Genomic DNA, 26,739 nt, shown 5'->3' on the forward strand with positions numbered 1-26,739 from the left:
CACACACACAGCCCGTCCCTCTCTCTCTCTCTCACACACGCACACACCCCACCCATCACTCACACACACACAGCCCACGTCAATCACACACACACACACACACACACACACACACAGCCCGTCCCTCCCGCTCTCTCACACACACACACACCCCACCCATCACACACACACACACACACACACAGCCCATGTCAATCACACACACACACACACAGCCCGTCCCTCAATCTGTCACACACACACACACCCCACCCATCACTCACACACACATACACGCACACACACAGCCCACGTCAATCACACACACACACCCCCAGCCCGTCCCTCTCTCTGTCACACACACACATACCCCACCCATCAGTCACACACACACACACACACACACACAGCCCACGTCAATCACACACACACACACACACAGCCCCCCGTCTCTCTCTCACACACACACACACACACACACACGCCGCTCCCCGCGCTGGGCTCGGCACCGCCCCCTGCTGTCCCGGCCGCGGCCGGCGGTGGGCGGCGCTGGAGGCGGGCTGTTCCCTGGCCAGCCCGGGGCTGGCGGCCAGTCGGCCGGGGGAGCGCTGGGGTGCAGAGTTGCCGAGCCGAGCCGAGCCGGGCCGGGCCGCGCCGCGCCGCCTGGGCCCGCAGGACTATGCGCTGACGGGGCCGGGGCGGGCAGCCTGCACCGAGCGCCGGGATCGCGGCTGGGCAGTCGGCGGGGCCCTGCTGGGGCCGCCCGAGGAAGATGAACTACCTGGTGAGTGCCTGGGCCGGCCGGAGCCCCCGCTTTGCAGCCGGGGGGAGCAGACCGGAGCCCGGCTGGAGCTGGCTCTGGGGTCGGCGGCGGGGGTCTCCGGAGTGGGGAGCTGGGCCTCTCTGCCTGCCCGCCGGGCCCATCTCCGCTGCCTCCGCGGCGGCCAGAGGGGTGTCGTTCCCGGGGGTGCTCCGCGGAGCCGGGCGGCTGGAGCTCGGGCCGGGGACGCCGCCGGGCGACGGTGGGTTGCCAGCCCCGCCCGCCCCAGGGAGCCGGACCCAGCTGGCAGGGACGTGCCTGGGCCTGGGAGTTGCCGGGCGCCGCCCCCTGCGCCCCCAGCGGAGACAATGCGGAGCCCTCCCGGCGCTGGGAAGCCCGAGGCCGCGGCGAGTTTCCTGCTCCCAGCTCGCCCGCTGGCCGGGGTCCCCAGGCTGCGTCCGGGGAGCCGAGCGCCCAGTGCCCGCGGGGCCGGCCGGGTTAGGCGCATGTCCCCTGCTCGCTGCGATCCGGGACCTTCCCGGGCTCTGCTCTGCCGGCCCGGGATCATGCCGCTCTCGACGTGGCACAAACCGTTCCGCGTGGCTCCTGGGGACCCTGATCTGGCCCCGGGCCGCTTCCCTGGTGAAGCCTGGGACTAGGGCGGGCGCCTGGGTGGCAGCTGGGTCTTTCTCGGGGTGGGGAGCTCTGAGGGCAGGGCTGCGGGGCAGTTGTCACAGCTACGGACAGCGGCTGGTTTCTGTGCCCGGGTCAGGATCTGGCCCAGCAGCCCGAGGCGGATGGGGGACAGTATTTCCAAGGTGTGGAGCAGTGCCTTTGTCCTTTGAAGGAGATCTGAAACAGAAATCAGTGGCCAAATCCCCTGAGACAGGCTGTTGCCAGCCCTGTGGCTGCTCAGGGACCTCCCTGTAACGAGTTTGTTGGGTCTCAGGCCAGTTCCTGGAGGGCCTGGCATGGCCTGCTATAGAGCCCACCAGCACTCCTGGCGCTCCCTTTGTTGGCAGGAGAGGCCACAGCGGTGAGCTCCTCTCCCCCCAGTGTCAGAGCAGGCATGCTGGAGTTACCTGTTGCAGTGCACTAGAGTCCTCGGCGCTAGCAACCGTGGCAGCAGTGGGTGCAGGCTTGCCTGGCGCTGCCCCTGCCCTAGGGGCGTGCATGGGAAGGGAAGCCCCAGGGCTATCTGCCCAACATTGCAGTCCCCTCCTGTGGATGTGGGTTTACAGCCTGGGTGCCTGTCCCAGGAGAAGGTGACCTGGCTGTGATGTGGGCAATTAGCTGAGTTAAGCTAGGAGGCTGGAGGGCATATTTCCCCCATAGGATCCCCTCCCTCAGCAGCAGCATGGATCATTGCTCTGCCCCAGGCTAACATCAGCACCTAGCACCTGCCAGCCCAGGATCTCAAGCTCTTAATGAGGTGATGGCCGCCATCTTGGCTGACAGGCCAGGGCTCGAACTGGTCACCTCCAGGGCTAGCTGCGTGAGGTGGCCCATGGCACATGTTTGCCTGTGACACTTGGTACCTTTGTCTCCCCTATAGGGAGGATCATGATCGGGGTCCCTGGTTTACAGATTGGGAACTGGGGCTCTGAGAGGAAGTGATCTGCCTGGAGGCTGTGCAGAATATCGGACTGAGTGCCTTACTTCCAGGCCCTGCTCTCACCACTGGCCTGTGCTCTCTCTTGGACTCGACCCCATCTGGGATGGCACGAGACTCTAAGCAGGGGGCATTGCTCCCTCCTCCCACCTTGCTGGCATGTTCCTGAGTCACCCTTCAAACCCTGCCCCCCTTTTCTCTCTGCCCCCCGAGGAGCCATTGATACCCTCCCCATCACTGTCAGCACCCTGTCAGCCAGGAGTGGGCACCATGAGGCTGTCCCAGGCAACCCCTTCTGTTGCTGTCCCCAGGAGCAAGGGCCCAGGCCCAGCAGCACCCAGACCCTCACAGGGCCACCCAGGCTGGCTCCCCTCAGGGGCCGAGCCAGTGGGCCTGGATCCAGGCAAGCTGAGCTGGGAGTCTGGCCTCTAGAAGCATTTTACCATCCAAACCTGGGCGCAGCGGCGGTCTGGGACTGCACTGGGCAGCAGGGCCCTGAGGCCTGTCAAGGAGGCGTGCTGGATTCCCCCCTCCCAAGGCCGGGTTTGTCATTGGTAACTCAAGGAGGAGGGAGGGAGCTGTTCGAGGGAGGAGGCTGCATGATGCCAGGAGGCCGGCTGGGGGTGAATATCTGGCATGGGTGGTGGTTAGCGTGAGAGCGTAAGAGCCCTGCCCGTGCACGTCAGCGGCCCAGAGCATTTCGTTAATGATTCACCCGGCGATAATCAGCAATCTCCAGGCCTGGCTAATCTGGCTGTGTGAGTACAGTACAGGGCCGGGGGAGGGGAGCGACTCCTTTCATGTCAGATTTCAGCATAGTGGCAGTGCTGGGTGGGGCAACCAGAGCAGGGGCCTGGTGTGAGGGCAAGCTGTAAGCATGCCCCATGTGGCGCTAGCAACCCGTGAGAGGAGATATGCCCCTGCGTCTCCCCTGGTATTCAGGCAGCACGCCCCTCGGGCAGTGCCTGGACCTCTGGCTGGTGCTGAGCCATGCAAACCCACAGGGGCCAGGGCTCATGAGGGGGCTCTTCCCTCGGGGCGGTGGGTGGTCTGTACGCTCCCTTGTTGATCGCGCTCTTGTGACAGTGCACGCTGAGGGGGTCTCACCACACAGAGGGGTTCTGTGCTCTGGGAATTTGTGGCTAATACACTGGCTGGTCCCCTTGCTCTATTTAGCTGTTCTCTATTTAACCCTTTCACATCCAGATTTGTCCAAGATTTACTTGAGCAAGAAGGATCAAACGAGTAGCACCTAGTGAGTAGAAAGGTGGGGTGGGCTGGTGGAAGGGGCGGGAGCCTGGGTCTGCTCCTGTCTCTGCCAGCAGCCTTGGGTGGCTATGTGCCCTCTCTGGGCCCGTTTTCTCCTTCCATGTTTTACCTTGTTCAGATTGCAGGCTCTGTGGGGCTGGGACTGTCTGTCACCAGGGGTACGCCCAGTACGACCGAGCCCCGAATGCGATTGTTACCATAATATTCACCAATAATGAAGGGGGAGTTTGGGGCCTGTTGAGTTGATGGCAGTCCCCCAAATGGCATCCATCCTCCTGCCTTGGCAGAGACCATCGGCGCCTGTCAGAGGACATGTGTTGGCCGCTAAGAACATAAGAGCGGCCAGACTGGGAAACACCAGTGGCCCACCTAGCTCAGTGTCCTGTCTTCCAACAGTGGACAGTGCCAGGTGCTTTAGAAGGGCTGAACAGAACAGGGCCATGGAGTGATCTGTTGTTCAGTCCCACCATCTGGTAGTCAGAGATTTAGAGACATCCAGAGCATGGGGTACACTACAGGGGATGGGAGCAACTCCTTTCATGTCAGATGACCATCTTGGCTAATAGCCATTGCTTGACCCATCCTCTGTGCTATACTGGCCCCTCCAGCTGCTGGCAGCCGCGTGTGAAGTGGGGCTCTAAAAGCAGGTGGCGTGTGGGCTAGTTCCAGGAACAGGGCATGGTGAGTGTGCGAAGCTGAGCTTATGTGTCTCTTTATCTTTCACTTTTCTGGGAAGGTGTCACTCCCAGGACCTGGCTCTCCTGGCTGCCCCAAGGGAGGGCGAGGTGAGTGCTGGGCATGGGGCTGAACCACAGCGCAGGCTGGGGAGGGACCTGCCGTTTGTTTGCCTTGAAGGTCCAGCTGCTGCACAAGAGCCTAAAATTGCTGGCGTGGGGCCCTGGGCAGTTCCTGACTGGAGACTGAAAAGCACACACTTGGTCGCAGTGGTTACCCTGCGCAGCTCCCGGTGGGGCTTGCTTCCAGTCCCTGGGCAGGGCTCATGGCAGACCCCTCAGAGAAGGCAACCAGTGTGGCTTGTCTTCACCAGATGGCCAGAGAGATCCAGTGTTGGTGAGGAAGAACGGCATGGTGACTTAGGGCCCCAGACTGGGACTTGGAAGACCTGGGTTGAAATCTCTGCTCTGCTACAGACTACCTGGATGACCCTGGTCAAGTCACTTAGCTGTTCTGTGCCTCGGTTTCCCCATATGGACAATCAGAGTAGTGGCATGGCCCTGCCTCCCAGGGCTTTGGGAGATTAAGTATGGGTAGGAGGGACCAGATAAATACCATAGATAAGTGAGCATAAGTTTATGCGCTGTGTTGGACCCTCACCCAGCCACTTACCAGAGGTGGTAGAGCTGAGCTGAGGCCATATGGGGGGTACTTTGGGCCAGTCTCATAAGGCAGGAGGTCACCTGATCAGGGCAGGCTCTGCCTTGGTCTGGGGGGGAGGGGCAATGGCTGAAGGGCAGGTGTGGGGAGGCGGAGCTCAGTGTCTGCCATGGGGCGGGATGGGACACCCAGGCTAGTGTGAGATGGGCCCTAATGGACCCAGTGCTGGGGGAAGAGACCCAGATACCAAGGCCTGAGAGCTGGAGAGGTGACAGGGGCTTGCACTGCTATGGAGCAAGGGGCAGAGCAGCCCCTGGGACTGCTCCATTGTCAGGGGCAGGGAGAGGGAGAGGAGGAGGCAGCCCACTCAGCTCACAAGCCTCTTTGTGCAAGACCCCCACTGCAGCCTGCTTGTAGGTTCTGTGAACTGGCAAGCCCCCGTTTGATGGCAACATGCCTAGTTCGGGGGGGGGGGGGCACTGTGCCCCATGCATACAGCGGGTGGCTAGGTGCCTGGCGGCTGCCTGCTCCCGTCCCCAAGAGGAACGTACGCTGATGGCGTGGGGGAGAGCAGACTCCAGGCCAGGGTTGCCTCAGCCCTGGGGGGGGAAACGAGGAGCAGCCTTTCCTAAACAAGTGTCCTGCCCTAGGGCAGCAGTGTCTGAACAAAGCCCGGGGCTCCTGGAGGGTTCAGCCCCAGGCAGTGAATGTGGCCATGGGTGTGAGCCCACTCATGCCAGGACACCCCCAGCAATGGGTGATCAGAGCATTGGCTCCCCCTATCTCTGTGTGCGGCAGCTGGGACTAGGTGCTGCTGAGGTGGGGGCGAATGGTACCTGAGCAAGACGCCCCTGGCAGACCCCCCACAGCCAAACTGCAGCCACAAGGGAGCAGAGAGTCAAGGGGGATCCCAGAGCAGGAGCTTCCGAGGCCCTTCCCACCTGGTGCTGGACTACACAGTGCCCGTGGTGGGCACTGGGACCCGGCTGCTCAGGCTCCACGTGCTTCTAGCCTGCAGGGGCAGGGCAGGGCCTGTCTGCAGGAACGGCTCCTGCTGCAGCTGGTGCACCGAGCTCCAGAGTCGTGTCTGGGCAGGACAGGCTGCTGGAAGGGGTGGGGGGCGGCGCTCCCATCCGGCTGCCTCCCCGCTCGCGTCAGCTGGGCGCACCTGGAGCTGGGCAAGCTCAGCCTGCAGTGCCCACTGGATGGCACTCTTGTGCGGGAATCCCAGCCATGCAGATGTTCGGGGTGGGGGGCCTATGCAGGTAGCTCTGGTGGCAGGTGTTTGTGTGCATAAAGGAGGCGGGTTTGATGGCAGCCGAAGGGGGAAGGACAATAAATCTGCAGCAGCAGCTGTTCTGCTGGACCCCTGCCGCCAATCAGATGTACAAAGGGCTGGGGAGGGTGAATACAGCGCTGTGTCTACGTAGAGAGCGGGGCCCAGGCGGTTCTGGGAGCAAGGTATCCAAACTTCGGCCTCAGCCCGGCTGCTGCGCAGAGGTGAGGGCCCTGCATGGGGCGGGGATGGTTCCCCAGCTGCCCTGGGAAGAGCACATGGCTTGGCTGCTGTGATCAGCACCGTGGGGTGCAGCTGGGACCTGTCTACCCAGGGGGGGTTGTGTTAGCCAGTGAGCCCCTGAGCCAGTGGCGGATTAAGGATTTTGCTGCCCCTAGGCCCTGAAATAATTGCCACCCCCAGCCCCGTAGGAACTTGTTTTAGTTTTTTTACAAATTTGTTTGAACTAAAATGAATCTAAATATCATTAAAATAATTGAACAGTTACAAGATTTATTATAAATAAAATTACAAGTACAGCGGACCCTTGCTTGAACGCATGTCTGTATAGCATGATGTTACTTATGGGCCAGGACCGCGCATCGATCCGAAACTGAGAATCGCTTAATTTCTTCCTTCCCGTCATATTATTGACGTTTAGGATTCTCATGAGTGTGTTTACTAAATGGTGTCATGCCGTCATTGGTGGTTTCAGTACGCGCTATGATTGGTAGAATTGCGGCGTCACTGATGCCGCAATTACAAAAATGCTACTATTATAAATTTGCCACTGCTGGGAATTTGCCACCCTAGGCCTAGGCGATAATACGCCGCTGCCTTGAGCTGTGCGGCTGGCTCGCAGGCTGCTGCTGGATCCCACTGGGTGAGACATGGAGGCTGCCTTGCTGCAGGAGGTGGCATCGTGACTGTGGATCTCCCAGTGGACTGGCAGCTGGAGCCAGCCTGGTGTCTGGGGGTACCTGTCCTTCAGCTGCCCCTGGGGAGACAATCAGGGCTCGGAGAAACCCATGATCAGACCCAGCACGTTGTTAGATCCTATCCCTAGGGCTGAGTCACGGGAGCAGCTTATAACACAGGGAAACACTAGTGTAGACGAGACCTGGCCACGTCACCAGCACTGGGCCAGCCTGGTCACCAGGATGTGGTTAGGTCCTTGTGTATCCCCACTGTGAGCAGGCCAGGACACCAGTGGGTGTTCACAGGAGTAGTGAGGCCTGGCCCCTTGCAGCGGGTACCCCCTGAACACCAGTTCCTGAAGGGGGCAGATCAGTCGCCAGGGTTTGGAATGATTTGGACCTCACTTGTCATCATTGCAGAGCAAGACAAGCGTGAACCCACCTGCCCACGGGTGCCCCACATATGCACCCCTCTGGGGTCCTTCAGCACACGTGTGGGGGCTGGGCGAGCTAAGCGCAGTCCCAGACACTGTTTCTCTGAGTTTCCCTCCGCTCAAGCCTGCCTGTGAGATGGACCCAGAGCCTCTGCTGCCGCCCCTAGACAGCACAACAGGCTCTTCAGTCCTTCGTCCCCACCCGTCAGTCCCTGCACGCTGTGAGCAACCTGAGGGGGCAGGGGCATCACCTGGACGTGGTCAGCAAAGGGGTTCTCTTCCACTCAGTGCCCGAAGGAAGGGCTAGAAACCGGCTGTGGGAGTGATAGAGCGGGTGGAGGATGCCCTTGGGAAGGGAGCAGACCTCCCCCGGGTCATAGCACTGGGCTGAGCCCCAAGCTGCTACTGGCTTGTGTGTACTACTGCCCTCTAGTGGCTGGAATCGGACCTATTTGGCAATATGCTGTAGGTCCTGTGCTGCTAATGGCTAGTGGAGAGTCTCCTGTAGCTCAGGCAGCAGAGTCATATGCAGGAGCATCTGGCTTCTCTCTCTGCTGCCCCTGGCGTGTCTTGAGTGGCTGAGGTGGGCAGCGCCGTGAAGTCCTTGCAGTGGGGGAATTGGTACGATACCAAACCCAGTAGAGGCTCAGGTCTTTCCCATGGGTTCCTCCCTCCTGTTTTCTGAGCACGGCAGTGTTCTCCTGGGAAGCTCCACGTCCTGCTATACAGCTGCTATGTTCAGGGTCTGCAGCCCTGTCCTGTGCAGGGAAAAGGATGGGAGAGGCCCTGGATGAAGGGGTTGGGACCAGCCCAGGGGGGTTGCTTGAGCTCGGAGGTGTGTAGGGGGGTCCCCCAGCAGAGGGGCTGGCTGGCTTAGCAGATGGAGGATTTACAGCCTGTGACATTTGTCCCTGCTCTGAGACAGCCAGCAGTGTTCGGGTGGCCATGTGGCCCAGCCAGCCAGGAGCTCAGGGTGCAATGCGCTGGCTCCTCTGGGGCAAAGGAGGTCAGGAATGAGGCTTCCCGGCTTCAGCTCTGCCATTGACTCACCTGTGGCCTTGAGCAAGTCTCTGAGCATGGGAACTGGGCCTTGCTAACACTAACCTCCTGTGTGGCTCTGTCCCACGGAGGGGCATGGTGTTGTACCTGCTGAGCATTGGCTGTGAGGGTGAAGGGCTTTGTTCTGCATCTGTTAGTGCTGGGATCTCTGAGAATTGGGGTGGATCCAGCACCATGCATCTAGGGAACAGAAAACGGCTCCGTAGCCATCCTTGCATTAATCTCAGCGCACTTTGCTGAGGGGGACAGGGTTATCTCCATTTAATAGCTGGGGAAACTGAGGCACAGAGCAGGGACATGACTTGCCTGAGCTCACCCAGCAGAGTTGAGAATAGAACCCAGGTTTTCCAAGTCCCAGTCTACTGCTCTGTCCACTAGGCAAGGCTGCCTTCCCCCTTCTTGTGTTTCCCCATTGTTGGTGTCTCAGGGAAGGAGATGCAGCCAGTGGCCTGTGCTCCCTACTGCCAGGCTGTAGCTTCCACATTTATTGGCAAAAAAAATTGCGGAATTTTAACATATTAAGTGCAGAATTTTTAATTTTTTTGATGCAGAATTCCCTCACGGGGTGCTGTGCAGCTGTGAGGGGGGGTGTTGGGCAGTGCGGGGGGTGCTGGGCGCTGTGCAGTTGTGGTCAGAGGCCAGTGGGGAAGGTCTCAGTGAGGGTGTGCTGGTTATAGCGATCTGTGGTGGAGGTCTCTGGGCAAGAGGGTGCTGGGCATAAGGGCAGGGCACTGGGCAGGGGGGCACGCTGGCAGCACAGGGCCGGGCGGGCTAGTGTGTGTCTGGCTGTAGGTATGTAAATGGTTCCCTCATACTGGGCTGAGTGGAGCGGGGCCACTCCTGCCATGCGATGACCTGCCTCATTGCCTCACTCTGGGGACCAAGCCCTCTCGCCGTGCCATGCCCTACTGCCCCCATGGGGGTCCACGAAAAGTTAATCCAGCCCTGCCCCTGGGCTCAACTCCCTGCAATAACTCCAAGAGTCTGCCTGCTGGCTGCCTTCGGCCCAGCTATGTCTGGGAGCGACACCAGTTGGGTTTGGGTTGGCAGCAGAGGGGGAATCATCAAAACTGCTTAGCAAACAGCCCTGTGAGGCTCACCGGATGCATCGATCCGGCAGAGCTTGGAGCTTCTCTGAGTCCTGAGCCTCAGCCCAGCGGCGTTCCGCACCCCAGGCTTGCACTGTGCCAGGGAATGAAGGCACCTCCGAGCAAGGAGGAAGGGGTGGGGCATTTCCCTGCAGGGCTGCTGATGCTCTTCTCCTGAGAGCTACCGGACAATCCCTGTGGCACAAACAGACCAGCTGGCTGATGCAGGCGGGTTGCTGGGTCCGCTCGCTGTCGGGCTGCCCAGGAGCTGGGGAGTTGAGCTGCATAGTGAACATCTGGCATTGCCCCACGTGGAGCTGGGTGCTGTCTCTGGGCCAGGTAGGACCATCCCTGTAAGAACTGGCCATCCCTCTGGGACAGACTGACTTGCAGGATTGGGATTCTGGATGTAAAGAGCCGCCAGTTGGGCCCGAGCTGCAGGAAGGCGTTCGCTTGCCCATGTCCCCTCCCACTTCCTTTGGACAGCAGCAGGCGCCCCTCCAAGATGCCCTGTGGGTCAGGCCTCACTCACTCCAATTGCTGTTGAGAAGCAGACGTGTGCTCCCCTCTGTGGGGCTCACGCTGCAGGGAGGCAACGGGCCCAGGCTTGTACCCTGCTGTGCCTGGCGTATGGGGGCAGCTGGCTTGCCGCCAGGCAGAGGGGCCCTAGAGAAGCTGTGAGGTGGGAGCATTAACAACACACACAGATCCTGCGCCTGGAGGTCTCTGCAAAGGCATCTGGGGAACATGATGGGAGTGGGGTGCGATGGGGGAGGGGAGCTCCAGGATGACCGCGGGATTGGCAGCACCAGGGCTAGTATTAGGGGTGTGCCGGTGGTGTCAGTCTCCACAGGGCTCTAATGCCAGCAGTGCTGCTCCGCGTGGCGACCGCACTGCCGGCTCCGGGGAACAGTCTCGGAGCTGATCCCCGGCACAAACAGGCATTGTTCCATGGGGCTGCGAGCAGGAGGGTCTCCGCGCCTGGCTTGGGCCTTGTGCCAGCAAAATGCCCTGAATGAATCCTGGGCTGGATTTTTTTCCTTTCCAAGGGACCTGCGAATGGTCAGGGGTGGCAGGTTGGGGGCACCATTGCTGAGGCTGGTGTTGTGCCAGCAGCCTCCACCGCAGAGGTCAGTGTGGGGAGTCTTCCCAGTACGGTAACCCCGGCACGAATCCAGGGGTTTGGCTAGCGTGCTGCATTCCAGCAGCTTTTAGGAATGGTTGCTTTGCCGTGTGGGACACCAGCAGAATTGGTCAGGGGTGCGGTGGCCGTGGGGAATGGAGGGGGACATTCTTCGGACAGCTGTGAGGGGGAGGATGAGATTCCCCCATGTGGGACCTGAAGACCCCTCTGGGCAGCCATGGGATGTGCTATTCCACTGGGAAGCCGTTGTCCTCTGTGAACTCAGCCAAGTCACTTTCCCTTGCTGTGCCTCAGTTTCTCCGTCTGTTACATAGAGGTAATGACTCTTCCCTGGGGCCTAGCAGGGAACGTGAGGCTGGACTCAGTGATGGCTGAGTGGTGCTTTGAGATAAGTGGGGTCATCCCTTTCCCCTCATCTCCTTAGCAGAGCATCGGGTCATCCAGGGGGACGTGGATTTCTGTTTCCATCTGTTTTGATACCAGGATGCACCCAGGGCAAGCTGCTGCTGCTGGTGACCACCAGCTGGCATGGAGCCTGCTGCGGCTCCTAGCTATAGCTCTGGCAGGCGAGCTGCTGGGAAGTCACGCTGAGCAGTGGTGGGGGAGGGGTGAGCTGGCAAAGCATGGATGCCCTTCCTGGTGAGTGGCATGCTCATTGCGAAATGCCCGCGGAAGGCCAGGGGTAAAAATCTGGCCTTGGTTGTAAGTGCTGCTCACATGAAAATCCGAGTGGGGGACAGGCGGGGCTTCTGGCAGGTTCCTTCGCAGCTGTCTCTTCCCAGTTTTCTGTCTCATGCCTGCCGTTCTCCAGAGAGGTTCTAGCCCAGCTGTCGCTGGGTTTTCCAGCAATCAGGGCTGGTACTGAGCCATACTGTGCTGCCAGTCTTTGGGGGGGAGTCTTAAAGCCCCAGCTCACGGGAGCATGTGATTCTGAGAGACTCGGCTTTCATTCAGAAAGACCATTAACTGTCCTGTCTTCCTGGTGGCAGAGAGAGTGGGAGCTGTGAAGGCTCTGAGACAGGACAAATGAAAAGAACACGGCATTTCTTATAGTCTAAAATGGAACAATTTGTATGCCTGGTTTGGGGGGGCCAATTTGTGGATTTTGGTTGGTCGTACACTGACCCCAGGGTCGAAAGGTGTTTCCGTGTGGGGACGAACGCTGGCCTCCACACCCCGCTCAGGTTCCTGGGCTGCCATCACAAGCCAGGGCCTCACGCCCAAGCTGGGCTAGTTCTGGGAGACTCCAGTGCCCCAAGCACTGCTCCCACATTGCCCCTCGCCCACCACGCTGCCATCCCGGCTGCCCAGCTTTCCGGCTGCCCTTCCCACTGTGCCGTGCCATGCTGTCCGTGGGGGAAGCGCTTGGCACTTGTGCAGGCCACCTGGCCAGGAAGTTCCCAAGGTGCTTTGCCTGCAAGAGGAAGCCCCTGTGTCTGTGCAATCTATAGACAGGGAAACTAAGGTGCAGAATGAGGCAGTGTCCTGCCCAGGGTCCCCCAGAGTTGGCAGCAGAGCCCAGGAGTCCCAGCCCCTTGTTCTCTGCTCTAACCATTAGACACCAGTGCCTGGCGCTGTGCACTGCTAGTGAATACAGTGCAGTCACCCTTAGAGAGTTACTGGGGAAAATATTGGAGACCCCCCCCCCCCCAAAGGGCACAGGACAGGGGCAAGCAGCCAGGGGCCAGCTAGGGGCCATCAGCTAGGGCCCTTGTTCTGCTCTCAATCACATGGGCACAGTGCCCTGAAGACTCAGTGAGACCATACCAGAATTGGGCCCTTGCAACAAGAAGTCTTTGGGACTGGGAGTCAGGATTCTGGGGCTCTGTGATTCTGGGGTTTAAGCACCCCCTGGTGCCTCAGTTTCCCCATCTGTAGTGGAGGAAGGATGATCGTGGCCTGGCTTTCTCAAGTGCCTCCTGTTTGGGGGGATCGAGAGGTCAGTGTTGCCAGTGGCCCCTCACATCCATGACCCGCCCCAGCCCCCACTCCTCCTGCCTGTGCCCTGTTCCCATGGCAAGGGGCTTCTTTCCGCACCCAGCAGGGGGGGCTGCTTCATGGCTCTGTGAGTCTGCAGCTTCCCCAAAGCTGCCACCATCCCCAGTGCTGTCTGCCCCCCCTCTCAGGTGGCTCGGGTGATGTACAGCCTGGCACAGGGGCTACTCCCAGCAAATAGTCAGTGCCATGGCCTTTGCGCCCCCCTCACCCTGCCCTGGGGATGGCATTGCTGGGGGAAAGGGGGAGCTGGCAGGGTGCTTCAGCAATCCCCAGGGCTGCTGGCAGCTGGTGACATTCTCAGCAGCCTTCAGGAGGCTGGCACGACCCAGGCAGCCTCGGGTCTGGGGCATCAAATGGGGTTGGAACCTCCTACTTCCCCCGCCCCCGTGGGCTGTGCCCAGGCTGCCAACCCAAGGGGCAAGGTAGTGGAAATCGAGCCCCAGTTCTCAAAGGACCAGGCCCAGTGCATGTGCTGCGAGCCCCAGCCTTTGACCACGTTTGATCTACTCTCAGGAGGCTGAGGCATTGCCCCCCCCCCACCGCGCCCCTCCTGGCATCATGGGCGGATGGCAGCCAATGGGTGCTGGATGGGGTGACCAGAGCCTGTCCCCATGAGGCTTGATGCGAGCAGGCTGTGTTCTCTGGGGTCAGCTCGCTGGCTGGGCTGGAGCTGGGGATTCTCACGGCGCTGGCACTTCCTGTCCAGCGGGTAGGGGCAGGGGGAGGGGGAGCCAGGCACCTGAAATGGAAGCACAAGCTGGGTGGGAGCGTGATGCGAGGGGCCCAGCCTGCTGCCAGGCGGCCCAGCCCCCTCCCCTCCCCAGCTCCCTTCCCAGCAGGCAGATCTGGACAGGATGTGAGCTGTTCCGAGCAGGAAAAGCAGGCAAAAGGCCATATTAGGGAAAGCTCCGTCCTGGCCCACTCCCCTGAGCCAGGCCCCTGGCTCCCACAGCAGCCACTGGGGGTGGGGGGGGGGGGGGGGGGGGGGGCTCAGCAGCGCTGTAATGACTCTGCCCTCCCCAGCAGGCTGGGATCGAGGTTTACACCTTCGCCCCGGGGCAAACGAGCGACTCGAGCTCTGCTCTGTCTCCATACGGTCCGCCCAACCTAAGGCAGCATTGGCAGCCCTGGGCTCAGAGCCTTCTGGGGATCACGAAGTGGGCTTTCCAATGGGGAATTTCAGTTGTTTTGTTGTTTGGGGATTTTTGTGGTTAAGCATCTGGTTTTGAAGCCCGGGTGCGTGAGAGTCGTGTTTCCAAGCTTTTCTCTGCTGTGACGCGGGCTAGAGACCGGCTGGAAATAAACCAGAGCTGAGATCCTGTCATCGTCACAGGACTCCCGGAGCCGGGGCTTGGGCACTTGTACCCCGAACTGGTGCTAAATGTGTGAGAGCCAGGCCCACCTGCCTTTGCTCTCCCTCCTCAGGGCCCGCTGCGCCTGGCTCTGGGGGTGGATTTGAAGCCCGTGGGAGTGGGATGTCCCAGCTTCCAGCTTTGCTTCAGTTGTCAGTTCCCATTGGCTTTACACCAATGTCGTTCCAGTGAGGTCACACCTGACAGACCCGTCCTGCTAGGTACTCAGCCGCTGGGGGAGGCACTCAGCAGGGTAGGACCCTTGGTCCGGTGTCATTTCTGATCTGGCGCTAGCCGCTCCCAGGTGGGGATGGGGCCTGTAGCTCACTACACTCAACGCCCACCCAGCCATTCATGGTACCAGGGATGGGCTCAGTGCCTTGCGAGGAGTGAGAGCAGGATCGGACCTCTCTTTGGACAGCCCTGGAGTGAAGGGACCTTTTCTTGGCTCACTTCAAATGCTGTGAACTAGCCATGCTGCAGGAGGTCGCTGGCCTCAGCCGGGCGCTGTCCCTGCTGCTTCCTCCTCTGCGCACCTGGGCCCCTCCCTGCCCCCCTAGAGGGGCCTTCACAGCAGGAGCTGCTGGAGCAGGGGTGTGGGAGGAATGGCTGACCCCCAGCGTCCGGCTTCCTCTGGGACTGGTTGCCCACCGGTCCCTGGTTCCCAGCATGGCTGAGCCCTGTCACCCCTGCTTTGTGGGGGAGCTCCCGGCTGCTAGGAACCCCCCTCTGTCTGGGGCAGGTGGGAAATAGAGCTGGAGAGCAGTTGGGCTCTCAGGAGAGGGCAGGGAAACCACCTGCTTCCAGCCTGCACAGGGCAGACAGGAGCTGGGTCTGCTCCCCGCAGACAGCTCTGCCAGTGCCCCTCAACCCTGACCCCCTGCTGTCCCAGCCTTGGGCTCTCTCCCACTCTGCCAGTGCCCCACAGCCCTGTGGTCTCCCAGCCCTGTCCCGCCCCCCCCCCCCCAGTTCTGCCGGTGCCCCTCAGTATCGCCCCACAGCCCCAGCTATCCCAGCCCTAGACTCCTCTCTGCTCCTGCCCCCAGCTTTGCTGGTGCCCCCCAGTCCCACTTGGAACAGTCTGCTTTGCAGAATCCCAGATGAAGGTGTGGCCCTTCGTGAGATGGGCAGATGGGACGTGCCCCCATTTGAGCCAGTCGGGTCGTTCTGGCTTTACCCCATGAGGTCTGTAGGCAGCTGGGTCTGGGTCGGGGGAGTCCCTTGTATCTTGGGGCAGTGGAGGGGCTGTGTGACAGGTGTAGCTGTGCCCCCAGGGGACTATGTGGAGGGAGCTGCATATGGGCTCAGTGCCTTGCATTCCTGTTCCCACCTGGATCCCAGCCTCAGGCCAGGTGCTGTTTGTAGCAGCAGCAAGCAGGGGCTGGCCAGGAAGCAGAGCAGTGCGGTGTGGGGATGACTAATCCCCAGCCGGCGTCTCTGCCTGCAAACAGCTAGGAGCAGAGTGACTGTGCGTGGCCGAGCACTGAAGGTTCTTTCCATCGCTCAGCCCCTGGGCCAGGCTGGGTTATATTTGGAAGCATGACCAATGTGTCATGGTCCTGAGGAGCGCTGGTGAGTATTGACTATCAGTGCCCCTGGACCAGGGAGGGAGCAGGAAAAGGCGGCACTCTGTGCCTGGGGCCCGATCTGGGGCACTCCCAGCCCTGCAGGAGCCCTGGCACAGGGCAGCCAAGCATCCCCATATCCATCACCACGTGACTCTAAACTTGGAGGAGTGGTAGATATGCTGGAGGGTAGGGATAGGGTACAGAGGGACCTAGACAAATTAGAGGACTGGGCCAAAACAAACCTGATAAGGTTCAACAAGGACAAGTGCAGAGTCCTTCACTTAGGGCGGAAGAATCCTGTGCACTGTTACAGACTAGGGACCGAGTGGCTAGGCAGCAGTTCTGCAGAAAAGGACCTAGGGGTTACAGTGGACAAGAAGCTGGATATGTGTCAACAGTGTGCCCTTGTTGCCAAGAAGGCTAATGGCATTTTGGGCTGTATAAGTAGGGGCATTGCCAGCAGATCAAGGGATGTGATCGTTCCCCTTTATTCGGCATTGGTGAGGCCTCATCTGGAGTACTGTGTCCAGTTTGGGGCTCCACACTACAAGAAGGGTGTGGAAAAATTGGAAAGAGTCCAGCGGAGGGCAACAAAAATGATTAGGGGTCTGGAGCACATGACTTATGAGGAGAGGCTGAGGGAACTGGGATTGTTTAGTCTGCAGAAGAGAAGAATGAGGGGAGATTTGATAGCTGCTTTCAACTACCTGAAAGGGGGATCCAAAGAGGATGGCTCTATACTGTTCTCAGTGGTGGCAGATGACAGAACAAGGAGCAATGGTCTCAAGCTGCAGTGGGGGAGGTTTAGGTTGGATATTAGAAAAACTTTTTCACTAGGAGGTTGGTGAAGCACTAGAATGGGTTACCTAGGGAGATGGTGGAATCTCCTTCCTTAGAGGTTTTTAAGGTCAGGCTTGACAAAGCCCTGGCTGGGATGATTTAGTTGGGGATTGGTCCTGCTTTGAGCAGGGGGTTGGACTAGATGACCTCCTGAGGTCCCTTCCAACCCTGATATTCTATGATTCTGTGATTCTATGCCTCTCGCAAAGCCTTAATGTCCAATTCCCCTGGAGGAGGGGCTCTAAGTTGGTGGGGCTGGGATGGGGAGGACACAGCATCTGGGTGCCCAGCTCCGGTTGCCTTCAATGAGACCTGGGTGTCCAACCACCGTGGTTTGCCAGCTGGCAGTGCCCCGTTAAGGGGCAGGTGCGACAGGCGCCTTGCTTGTCTCCCAGCAGATCTCTGGCACCTGCTGCATCGTGCCCAGTGGGGGTTCAGCAGAGCGCAGGGCAGGGTGGGGGGATGCAGGCAGGCCCTGGGAGATGCTGGCGGAGCCCAGCCAGGGGTTTCTGACCAGGGTCACTCATCCACAGGGGCAGCCCTGCAGCCCGAGCGCTAGCCTGTCTCTGTCCTGCTGGGGCGTGGCTGGACTGTGTGCACAGGGGATTCTGGACCGGGGCTGCTGGCTGTGGGCTGACCCTGCAGTTCTCTCGGGCCACCCGGTGTCACCAAGCGGCGTCCTCTCGTTAAGGGCTACCACAAAGGCCTTTGGCCGGCCGTATGGGCTCCGAGGATATCACTCAGGGCGGGGATCACCCCGGGGACCTTCCAGCTCTCAGGGGAGCTTGGCAGCAGTGAGCACTTGTGGCTGCTTTGCAGGCACTGGGGCGGGGAGCTCAATGCTTTGGGAGGGAAAGGCCAAGTCCATACGGCTCTAGGGGAGAGAAGGCCAAGGTCTCTTGGTGCGCTGCCCCCAACGATGGCCTTGAGCGGTGCAGGTGGCATGGGTGGCCAAGGGGCAGGAAGGCTGGGTCCCCGTGCGACTGACTCACTCTCCCTCATCTGTCCCCCCCCAGAACGTGCTGGCCAAGGCGCTGTATGACAACGTGTCCGAGTCCCCGGACGAGCTCTCCTTCCGCAAGGGTGACATCATGACAGTGCTAGAGCGCAACACGCAAGGCCTGGATGGCTGGTGGCTCTGCTCGCTGCACGGGCGCCAGGGCATTGTGCCCGGAAACCGCCTGAAGATCCTGGTGGGCATGTATGACAAGAAGCAGCAGGCAGGGCCTGGCCAAGGGCAGCCACCCTCCCACCAGCACCCGCTGCATCCCACCATCCGGCCGCCAGGGGACAGCATCTACCTGATCCCAGCCCCAAGCAAGGGGCAGCTGGGCCTCTACCCGGGCTCTGCACCAGGAGCCCTCTTCCCCTCGCCTCCAGCCAAGCAGCCGCTGACGTATCCAAAGCAGCCGCCGCCCCACGCCTGCCAGGACATCTACCAGGTGCCTCCGTCGCTGAGCCATGCCCCGGACATCTCCACCAGCCCCCCACAGGAGATCTACCAGGTGCCCCCAGCTGCGGGGCTGGGCCAGGATATCTACCAGGTGCCACCGTCCTTGGACATGAGGAGCTGGGAAGGGCCGAAGCCACAGGGAAAGGTAGGACGCATCCCCACATGGTCCAGGGCCCAGCTCTGTCCTGAGAATTGCCCAGGGTCCCCGCAGGGGGATCCAGGCAGCTCTCCCAGTGCTGGGGCAGGAGCTGGAGGCAAGCATGATGGGCAGGGGATGTTTCTATTCTGGGTACCCCTGGGTTGTGGGGGAGCTCCCCGGCCTTCGCTTTCTGGAGAGTTTGGGGGCAATCCTTCCCTTCTTGGTGCTGCTGCAGGGCACTCGGGGAAACGTCCGCACAACCAGGACCCCGCCCCGTTCAGGCTGGGTTTGAGCGCCATGCCCCTCACCAGAGCATCTTGGCTCCCGGCATGGGAGAGCACAAATCTGTGTTCACCTGTGCTTGGGGCCCAGAGGGGAGGGGGCCAAAGTGGGCATTAACCCCCTGCCGCCCACCTGGCCTCCATGCACGTTGCAGCAGCCTGCGAGCTGCCCTCCTCTGGGCTTATTCTGTGGCCCCCGAGGGCACAGAATAGCGCAGGATGCTCTTGGCACCCCCCTGCATGCCCCCTGTGTCATCGGTAGGGGCAGTGTGCCAGCTCCCTGACACTGCGGGCTTTCAGGGGCAGGGCCAGCCCACAACATTTTGGCACCTTAGGCAGGAGCTCAAATGATGCCCTCATGCCTCCTTGCTTGGGCCAAAACTTTGAAAGGTCTCAATTCTGCCATCTTCCTGTTCTACTTGAGGGTCCACAGTCTGGGCCAGCTCGTGCTCTATTGAGATGGTTGCAAGGCTGACCAGCCTCTCCTGTGTCATTGTGGAGCATAGATGTGTTTTTATTAACTTTGGCTTGGAGAATCTGCGTTCTCCACTGGCAACTATTACAGGAAGTGTTAGAAGTATGTGCAGAGCAACAAAAGCATTTGGAAAGATCTTTTTTATGCACATATATTCCAGAACAACCTTTGGAGTTGATCCTGCTGAAATGTATCTTGAAAGGGTTTCAGTTATCACGTAAATCACTCACATCAATATCTCACATGTCATCATGTGTCAACACTGTCTCTAGTGCCCAGGATTGCTGGTGTAGGTCATCTTCAGGTATAGTAAGGAGTTTTGGAATATCCTACAACATCCCAAATATACTGCTGTGTTCCTTGAGCTGTATGAAATGTTCTTCAATGACTGTATTGCACAATCTAGCACCTAGTTAAAGAATTCAACTTTGAATTGTTGTTTGAGGTCTTTTAAGGGATTATCCTGTGCCTCGTAATCAAATGTTATCTGCTTCAGTGATTCTTGTATTCTTGAATGGGTGGGAAAATAGCTTCAGTGTGAATTTCTTCTGCCAACTTCTGTGCGCTCTTCAGAACATTTTGAAATCCCTCATCTGACCAGTAAGACTATAGGTATCACTTTGCTTTGTCCAGTTGTTCCATTGCTCCAGATATATCAAGGTCTTTTGCTTACAACTTTTATTTCAAACAGTGTGTCGTGCCACAACACTAAGCTACACATAAATTTGAAGTTATGTATGTTTCTGGTGATTCATCATAGAATATCAGGGTCAGAAGGGACCTCAGGAGAACCAATCCCCAACTAAATCAGCCCAGCCAGTGCTTTGTCAAGTCTGACCTTAAAAACCTCTAAGGATGGAGATTCCACCATCTCCCTAGGTGACCCATTTCAGTGCTTCACCACCCTCGTAATGAAAAAGTTTTTCCTAATATCCAACCTAAACTTCCACTGGACTCTTTCCAATTTTTCCACATCCTTCTTGTAGTGTGGGGTCCAAAACTGGAAACAGTACTCCAGATGAGGCCTCGCCAATGTCAAATAGAGGGGAATGATCACATCCCTTGATCTGCTGGCAGTGCTCCTACTTATACAGCCCAAAATGCCATTAGCCTTCTTGGCAACAAGGGCACACTGTTGACTCTTATCCAGCTTCTCGTCCACTGTAACCCCTAGGTCCTTTTCTGCAGAATTGCTGCCTAGCCATTCAGTCCCTAGTCTGTAGCAGTGCATGGGATTCTTCCATCCTAAGTGCAGGACTCTGCCCTTGTCCTTGTTGAACCTCATCAGATTTCTTTTGGCCCAATCCTCTAATTTGTCTAGGTCCCTCTGTATCCTATCCCTACCCTCCAGCATATCTACCACTCCTCCTAGTATAGTGTCATCTGCAAACTTGCTGATGGTGCAGTCCACGCCATCCTCCAGATCATTAATGAAGATATTGAACAAAACCGGCCCAGGACCAACCCTTGGGGCACTCCGCTTGATACCGGCTGCCAACTAGACATGGAGCCATTGATCACTACCCACTGAGCCCGACGATCTAGCCAGCTTTCCATTCCCTCTGCCTCTGTTTTCCTACGAACTGTTCCTGTCATAGGATTAGCCTCTATAATGCAACTATGGCATCATCTATCTTCCCAGTTTGGTGTTGGACAGGCTTTATCGCCTCCGCTCGACTTTCCCATTGTGTCACACTCAGTGGTTTCAGTGTCAGAGAGGATGTTCCCAGATGTTGCTTCAAAATTTCCCACCGATGAGTTGATGCAGAGACAAATACATACATGTTTTGAATTACGTTAAAAGATTCAGCAGCCTCACTAGAAGCTGATGCTGCATGACTGACCACCAAGTTCAATGAATGAGAACTGCATGGGACAAAAAAAAGCTCGAGGGTGAAACTCTCGGATCCGTGTCTGGACTCCTCTGTTCTTTCCTCTCATGTTGGCACCATTATCGTAGCCCTGACCTCTCATGTCAGCTATCGCAATTCCCGTTATCTTCCAGCTTTTTAAGAAGCACATTTGTCACATCAGCTCCTGTAGTATCATCAATGTCAATAAATTCTAGAAAATGCTCGCTGACAGTCACCATTGCAGGGACATTTTCACTAGGTTCTGTTGTTGTTACAAAACGCACCATTAAAGTCATTTGTTCCGAATGGCTGATGTCAGGTGTGCAGTCCAGAATAACAGAGTAATATCTTGCTGACTTCAGATCTGCCACAATCTTCTGTTTGACTTTTGCTGCCAGTAACTGCATGATCTCATTTTGAATTGTTTTTCCAAGGTAGTGGTGTGTGGATATTTCTTGAGTGGTGACTCTTCTTAGATGCTCCTGGAGTACAGCTTCAAACTCAGCCATCAGCTCCACAATTTTAAGGAAGTTTTCATTGTTTGGCACATACAGCTGATCTGCAGTGTCATGCAGTGCTAGGTTTTGGGTAGCAAGCATTCTCACAATGGCAATGAGCCTTTTCAGAACATTTTGCCAGTAAAAAGACTCTGGTGCAATCTTCTCTTGATGCTGATCATCTGTGGTGGCTTTTAACCTTAGTCTCATCTCAAGCTCTTTCCATCTATAGAATGCTCTCTGGTGATTTGCTGCCTTCTCATGGCATGCAAGATTTCTAGCCAGATTTTTCCAGTCCTTTGTTCCTGTAGAACCCAATGTGGCTGGAACATTAGACTGGAAGAGTTTGCAACAAAAACAGTATGTAGCATTCTGGGTTTTTGAGTACATAAGCCATGGCCTCTCCACTTTGTCACCATTGGCGATTTCGCACCAGTAATGTGTTGGATGGAAACTTCTATTTTCATTGTCTTTGGGGAACATGAAGTTTTTCACTTGCTGTGGCCCAGGCAGCACAAGGAAGTCCCTCAGTCTACTGCTCAAGTGGGTCCACAGTCCTGGATCATCTAGACTTAAGGAACTAAACTCAGCAGCAGCTGTTTCTTGCGCCTCCACCACACTCTTCCCTGATCTACACTTGTCTTCAAGAATGTGCATGGTTACTGTCATGGGCCTGGCACAGCAGCTGGCGGTGATACTTCCGGGGTACGACCAGCTGCCTCCTGATTCCCCCCCACACACACTCCATGTTCTCTGAGGGAGCCCATTCTTGGTACAGGAACCTTTTCTGGCAACCTCCCCCCATGGTCTGTACCACACTGAGGTCGGCCGGGTCCCTTATCTTTCGCAAGGAGGGATCTTTCTGCAACTCGGCCTGGAACTCAGCAACTGGGACAGGGATGGAGATCTGCTCTCTCTCACCGACTGGGTCTGAAGCCGCAGCCTCCTTGAGCTGTCTCTCTGGGCGTTACTTCCCCACCAGGGTAAGGTCCTGCTCTTCGGGCAAGGTCCCCTTCCCGAGGTCAGGGCACAGTGTCCCCCTGCAGGCTTGGGCTACAGGTCATGACCAGGGCCCCCTGGGGGTTGCTTGGCCAGTTCTCCATGTCTCCCCCCATTAACAACTCAGTGGGTAAATGGGGGTGCACCTCCACTACTTTGGGGCCCTCCTTGTCCCCCCATTTCAAGTGTACCCTCGCCATGGGCACCTTGAATAGGGTCCTGCCCACCCCCGTCAGGGTCAGATAGCTGTTGGGCATCACCTGGTCTGGAGCTACCACCTCGGACCGGGCCAGTGTCACCTCAGCGCACATGTCCCAGTATCCATTGACTTTCCTCCCATCCACCTCCAGAGGAACAAGGCACTCGCTCCGCAGGGACAGCCCTGCGCCCACCTTGTAAACGGAAAACCTGATGTCCGGAGCATTCAGCTCTGCGGAGTTGTTGGCTTGGGGCCTTCCTCTCTCCTGAACAGTTGATAAGCTGCCAGCTCCCCTTTCCTGGGAAGCCTGCCCCTCGTCCAGCTGGGCCTTTATTCAGTTAACCCTCTGCGGATCCAGTCTGCTCGGTCTGTACCTGAGCCTGGGGCATTGGGTCCGTATGTGGCCTCTTTGGCTACAGTAATAGCAGTCCATGTCCCATTGGTCCCTTTGAGCTGGTCGGTTGGCCCTGACGCCGGATGTCCCCCTTGGGAGGGGGTTCTCCATGTTTTCCTTATGGGAGGTCCCAGGATCACTCCCTCTCTGCATCGCGGCGGGCCTGTTCCTTTGGGACTCCTCCCTGCCACCCCCTGACCGGCTTTTCACAAACTCATCGGCCAGCTGCCTTGCATGTTGCTGGTTCTCTGACTTTTGGTCCCTCAACCACAGCCTCAGGTCGGATGAGCACCGCTCATACAAATGCTCCACTACCAGCAGTTTAACCAGGTCCCCCTTCATCTGGGCCCCATCTGCCCACTTGCTGGCATATCCCTCCATGCGGATGGCTAGTTGCAGATATGAGACCTCAGAGGTTTTATACTGACTCCAGAACCTCTCCCGGTACATTTCAGGAGTCAGCCCAAACTTGCGCAGCAGGGCCTGCTTGAATAGTTCGTAGTCCCCTTTCTCCTCCTCTCCCAGCTGGCGGTACAATGCCATGGCCTTGGGGTCCAGTAAGGGGGTGAGAACCCGGAGTCTGTCCGCAGAATCAACCTGGTGCAGCTCGCAGGCCATCTCAAAGGCCTCCAGGAAGTCATCCATGTCCTCCCCCTCCTTACGCTGGTCCAGGATGCACTTATCAAAGCTCCGCACAGTCCTGGGCGCCCCCTCCCCACTCACCGCAGTCAGGGACCTGCTGCTCCTCAGCCTCACCAGCTCCAGTTCATGCTGCCTCTGTCTCTCTTTCTCCTCCAGCTTCCACTGCCTTTGTCTCTCTTCGTGCTACCTCTGTTTCTTGGGATCCTCCATCTCTCTCAGTTTTAGCTCTCTCTCCCATTTTAGCCGCTTCCGCTCCACGGATGCTGAGTGTCGCCGGGGGGATCCCCTGCTGGCCGGCGAGCTTCGCCGGGAGCATCACGGTGCCCTTGGTATTCGCTGGGCTCCTTTCCTCTAGGCACAGGAAGAAGAGGTCTTGGGAGAAGAGTCCTCAGCCAGCGGCTGACCACTCCCAGCGGGGACAGACATTGGTGCCTGCACCGCATCTGCCAGGCTGCTTCCCTCAGAGACAGGGATCAGTTCATTCAAGTGATCTCCCTCCTCCAAGTGGGCAATCAGCTGGTCTTTGGTGAGCCTCCCATTGCGCAGCCCTCTCTGCTAGCACAGCTCCACCAGGTCGCTCTTAAGCCGCTTGGCATGCATCTCCCTGCTGGCCACTCGCAGGCCTGGGTGCTTGCCGCTCCCCACAGTTTCCAGGAAGATCCCTAGTGTGTCAGCCTTTCTTGAGGTCACCTCTTCTCTGCCAGGGTCGAGTGGCAGACTCCTCTGCCCCTGGGACTGCTTGCTGCAATCCCCTGGGGGACCTTGTTACTGCAAAAGTCCTTCTCTCTGGTCACACACTCCCAGGGGTTAATTACCCCCCGAAACCATCTCTCTCTGAATCTTCAGCACACCTGGTCCCCCTCAATCCCCCTTCGTTTTACTGCTCCTCAGTCTCTTACTGCAGGAAGCGCTGTCCACGGGGTGCAGTAGATCCCACCTTTGCCGCCAGTTGTCACGGAGTCCCCGGGTGATGCTCTGGAACTGCTCCCCGCAAAGCCAGGCAGGACTTTGGGGAGCCTCCTCTCCCTTGGAGCAGACTGTCTTCAGGGCAAGAATCTCACACAGCTTCACCTCCTGGGTCTCTCCTAGGAGCATTCAGCATATGCCCCTCCGTACGCTTCCCACAGCGAGTCCGCCCAGGTGAGGTCCTGGGGAAGCCACAGGGTCCTGCACCCCCACTTCGCAATCAGACGTGACTCTCAGCCAGTCAGTAAAACAGAGGTTTATTAGATGACAGGAACACGGTCTAAAACAGAGCTTGTAGGTACAGAGAACCGGACCCCTTGGCCAGGTCCATTCTGAGGGACAGTGAGCCAGACCCCAACATCTGCACTTCACTCCTCATCCCCAGCCAGCTCCAGACTGAAAACCCCCTCCAGCCCGTTCTTTCTGGCCTTTGTCTCTTTCCCGGCTCAGGAGGCCACCTCATCTCTTTGTCTCCAACACCTTCAGTTGGCACCTTTGGAGGGGCCCAGGCCATCAGTTGCTAGGAGACAGAGTGTCAGGCATTTAGGTGCACTGGCCCTTTGCTCTGCTAGATACTTAAAAACTGCCTAGGGGACACTGAGGCACCAACGCAGTATTCAGAGAAAACATTAAGAACATTCCTAGGTCGTCACAGTTACATCCATTTGAGATGGAGATATGGATGCTGCTTTAGCTGCCAGGTCACCTGCACTCTGACTAGCTGTGAGTTCAATCCTTGAGGGGGCCGTTTAGGGAACTGGGGTAAAAATCCATCTGGGGATTGGTCCTGCTTTGAGCAGGGGGTTGGACTAGATACCTCCTGAGGTCTCTTCCAACCCTAATATTCTTGTTTCATTGATCAGGCATCTCCTCACCGCTCCCATCCTCACTGGGGCTGGAAGGCTCAGCGTGAACATTTGTCTCTGTGTATCTCAGGAGAGCTCCTTCCTGCTTAGATAGAAAAGCCTCCTATGCTTTCTTTCTTTTTCTGAATGCTGCCCCAGAGGGGTGTTTTCTTCTTTCACTCATGACTGCTGTTCTCTGCCAGCTAGAGTGGCTCTCAACACTCGGTTGAAGGGCACAAATAAGCAGGCTGGTAGAAGGACCTGAATGAGGGAAGATATCAGCATCTTAAGGGCCTAACTGGCTCCTACTACTTCAGTTGACTCCTGTTCTCCTCAAGTGGGTTCAGAGAAGCAAGAGGAGACAGGAAGTTCCCTGACAAGCTGGTGTTAATTAGTCCAGGCTCTTGGGGGTGCTCTAGAGGTACAGAAGAGGCTCCTCCTCCTCTCTCTCCCTGCAGCTCCTGCTGCTTTCTGTTATTCCCTCTCACCTTTTCTGTTATGTCTTTTGTGCCCTCCGTCCTCCAGCACAGCACCCCACCATCCCTGTGCATCCAGAGCAGAAAGAATACATATGTACCAGCAGCAGCCACAATTTTCGACCCCCTGGGTCCTAGTGGTGGCCCCACCACAGTCTGGCACCTAAGGCAGCTGCCTCAGTTCGCCTCATGGTAAGGCCAGCCCTGCTTGGGGGTACACCTCCACCCCACGGGGCACTGTCCCTGGACAGACACACCGTGGTGCAGGGGCCTGGTGGTGCCCTCCGGCGGGTAGAGCTGGGGACGAGGAGAGTGGCGTGGTATGGCTGGGCTAACGAAGCACCGGGCTGTGCTGGATCCCAGCACCGGGCCATGATGGGTGTGGGGCCGTGCTCTGATGCCGCCTGACTTTGTTAGACCCACTAATGAGCTGGACAGGGACATGTGTGCCCCCGCCAAGCCGCTCTGCCCGTACCCACCAGTACCCACCAGGGGGCACCTCCTTGCCCAGTGTTATCTAGCAGGGGTCATTTACCACAGGATGCCCAGCAGCTGGGCAGGCCTCAGACACTGCTGGCAGGGGCTGGCACACCTGGGCACAGGGGCCCAGACACACTGTTGCCTTGGGCTGTTTTCCAGGCTGTCTTCCTGCCCAGCGCCCCCTGGGAGTGCAGCCGGGGGGCTGGCTCCAGGTCTCTTTCGAAGTGGGGTGGGCAGCGTGGCAGCTCTGGGGAGAGAAATCACCACCTGGGCATGCAGCACTCTCCCCGGCTGCAGAGCAGGGGGCCTGCTGGTCCCTTGTGGGTCTCCTGTGGCCTCTGCTGTGAGGCTGGGGGGACAGGACGGGCACTGGAAAGCTCCAGGAGGCGGAGGGTCCAGACCAAGCTGC

General features: G+C 58.1%; 1 protein-coding gene across 1 annotated transcript in view; it reads left to right on the forward strand.

Annotated features, from left to right (window-relative positions):
• Positions 1–680: 680 nt before the first annotated feature.
• Positions 681–26,739, forward strand: part of BCAR1 (BCAR1 scaffold protein, Cas family member) — a 42,537-nt gene continuing 16,478 nt past the window's right edge. Inside the window, exons 1-2 of the mRNA XM_030581770.1 lie at positions 681–763; positions 17,648–18,229. Of these exons, the coding sequence (XP_030437630.1) occupies positions 752–763; positions 17,648–18,229 (594 nt within the window). The 5' untranslated portion in view covers positions 681–751. The remainder of the gene's footprint in view (positions 764–17,647; positions 18,230–26,739) is intronic.

The sequence above is a fragment of the Gopherus evgoodei genome, chromosome 12, assembly GCF_007399415.2.
Source record: "Gopherus evgoodei ecotype Sinaloan lineage chromosome 12, rGopEvg1_v1.p, whole genome shotgun sequence".
In the NCBI taxonomy this organism is placed as follows: Eukaryota; Metazoa; Chordata; order Testudines; family Testudinidae; genus Gopherus; species Gopherus evgoodei.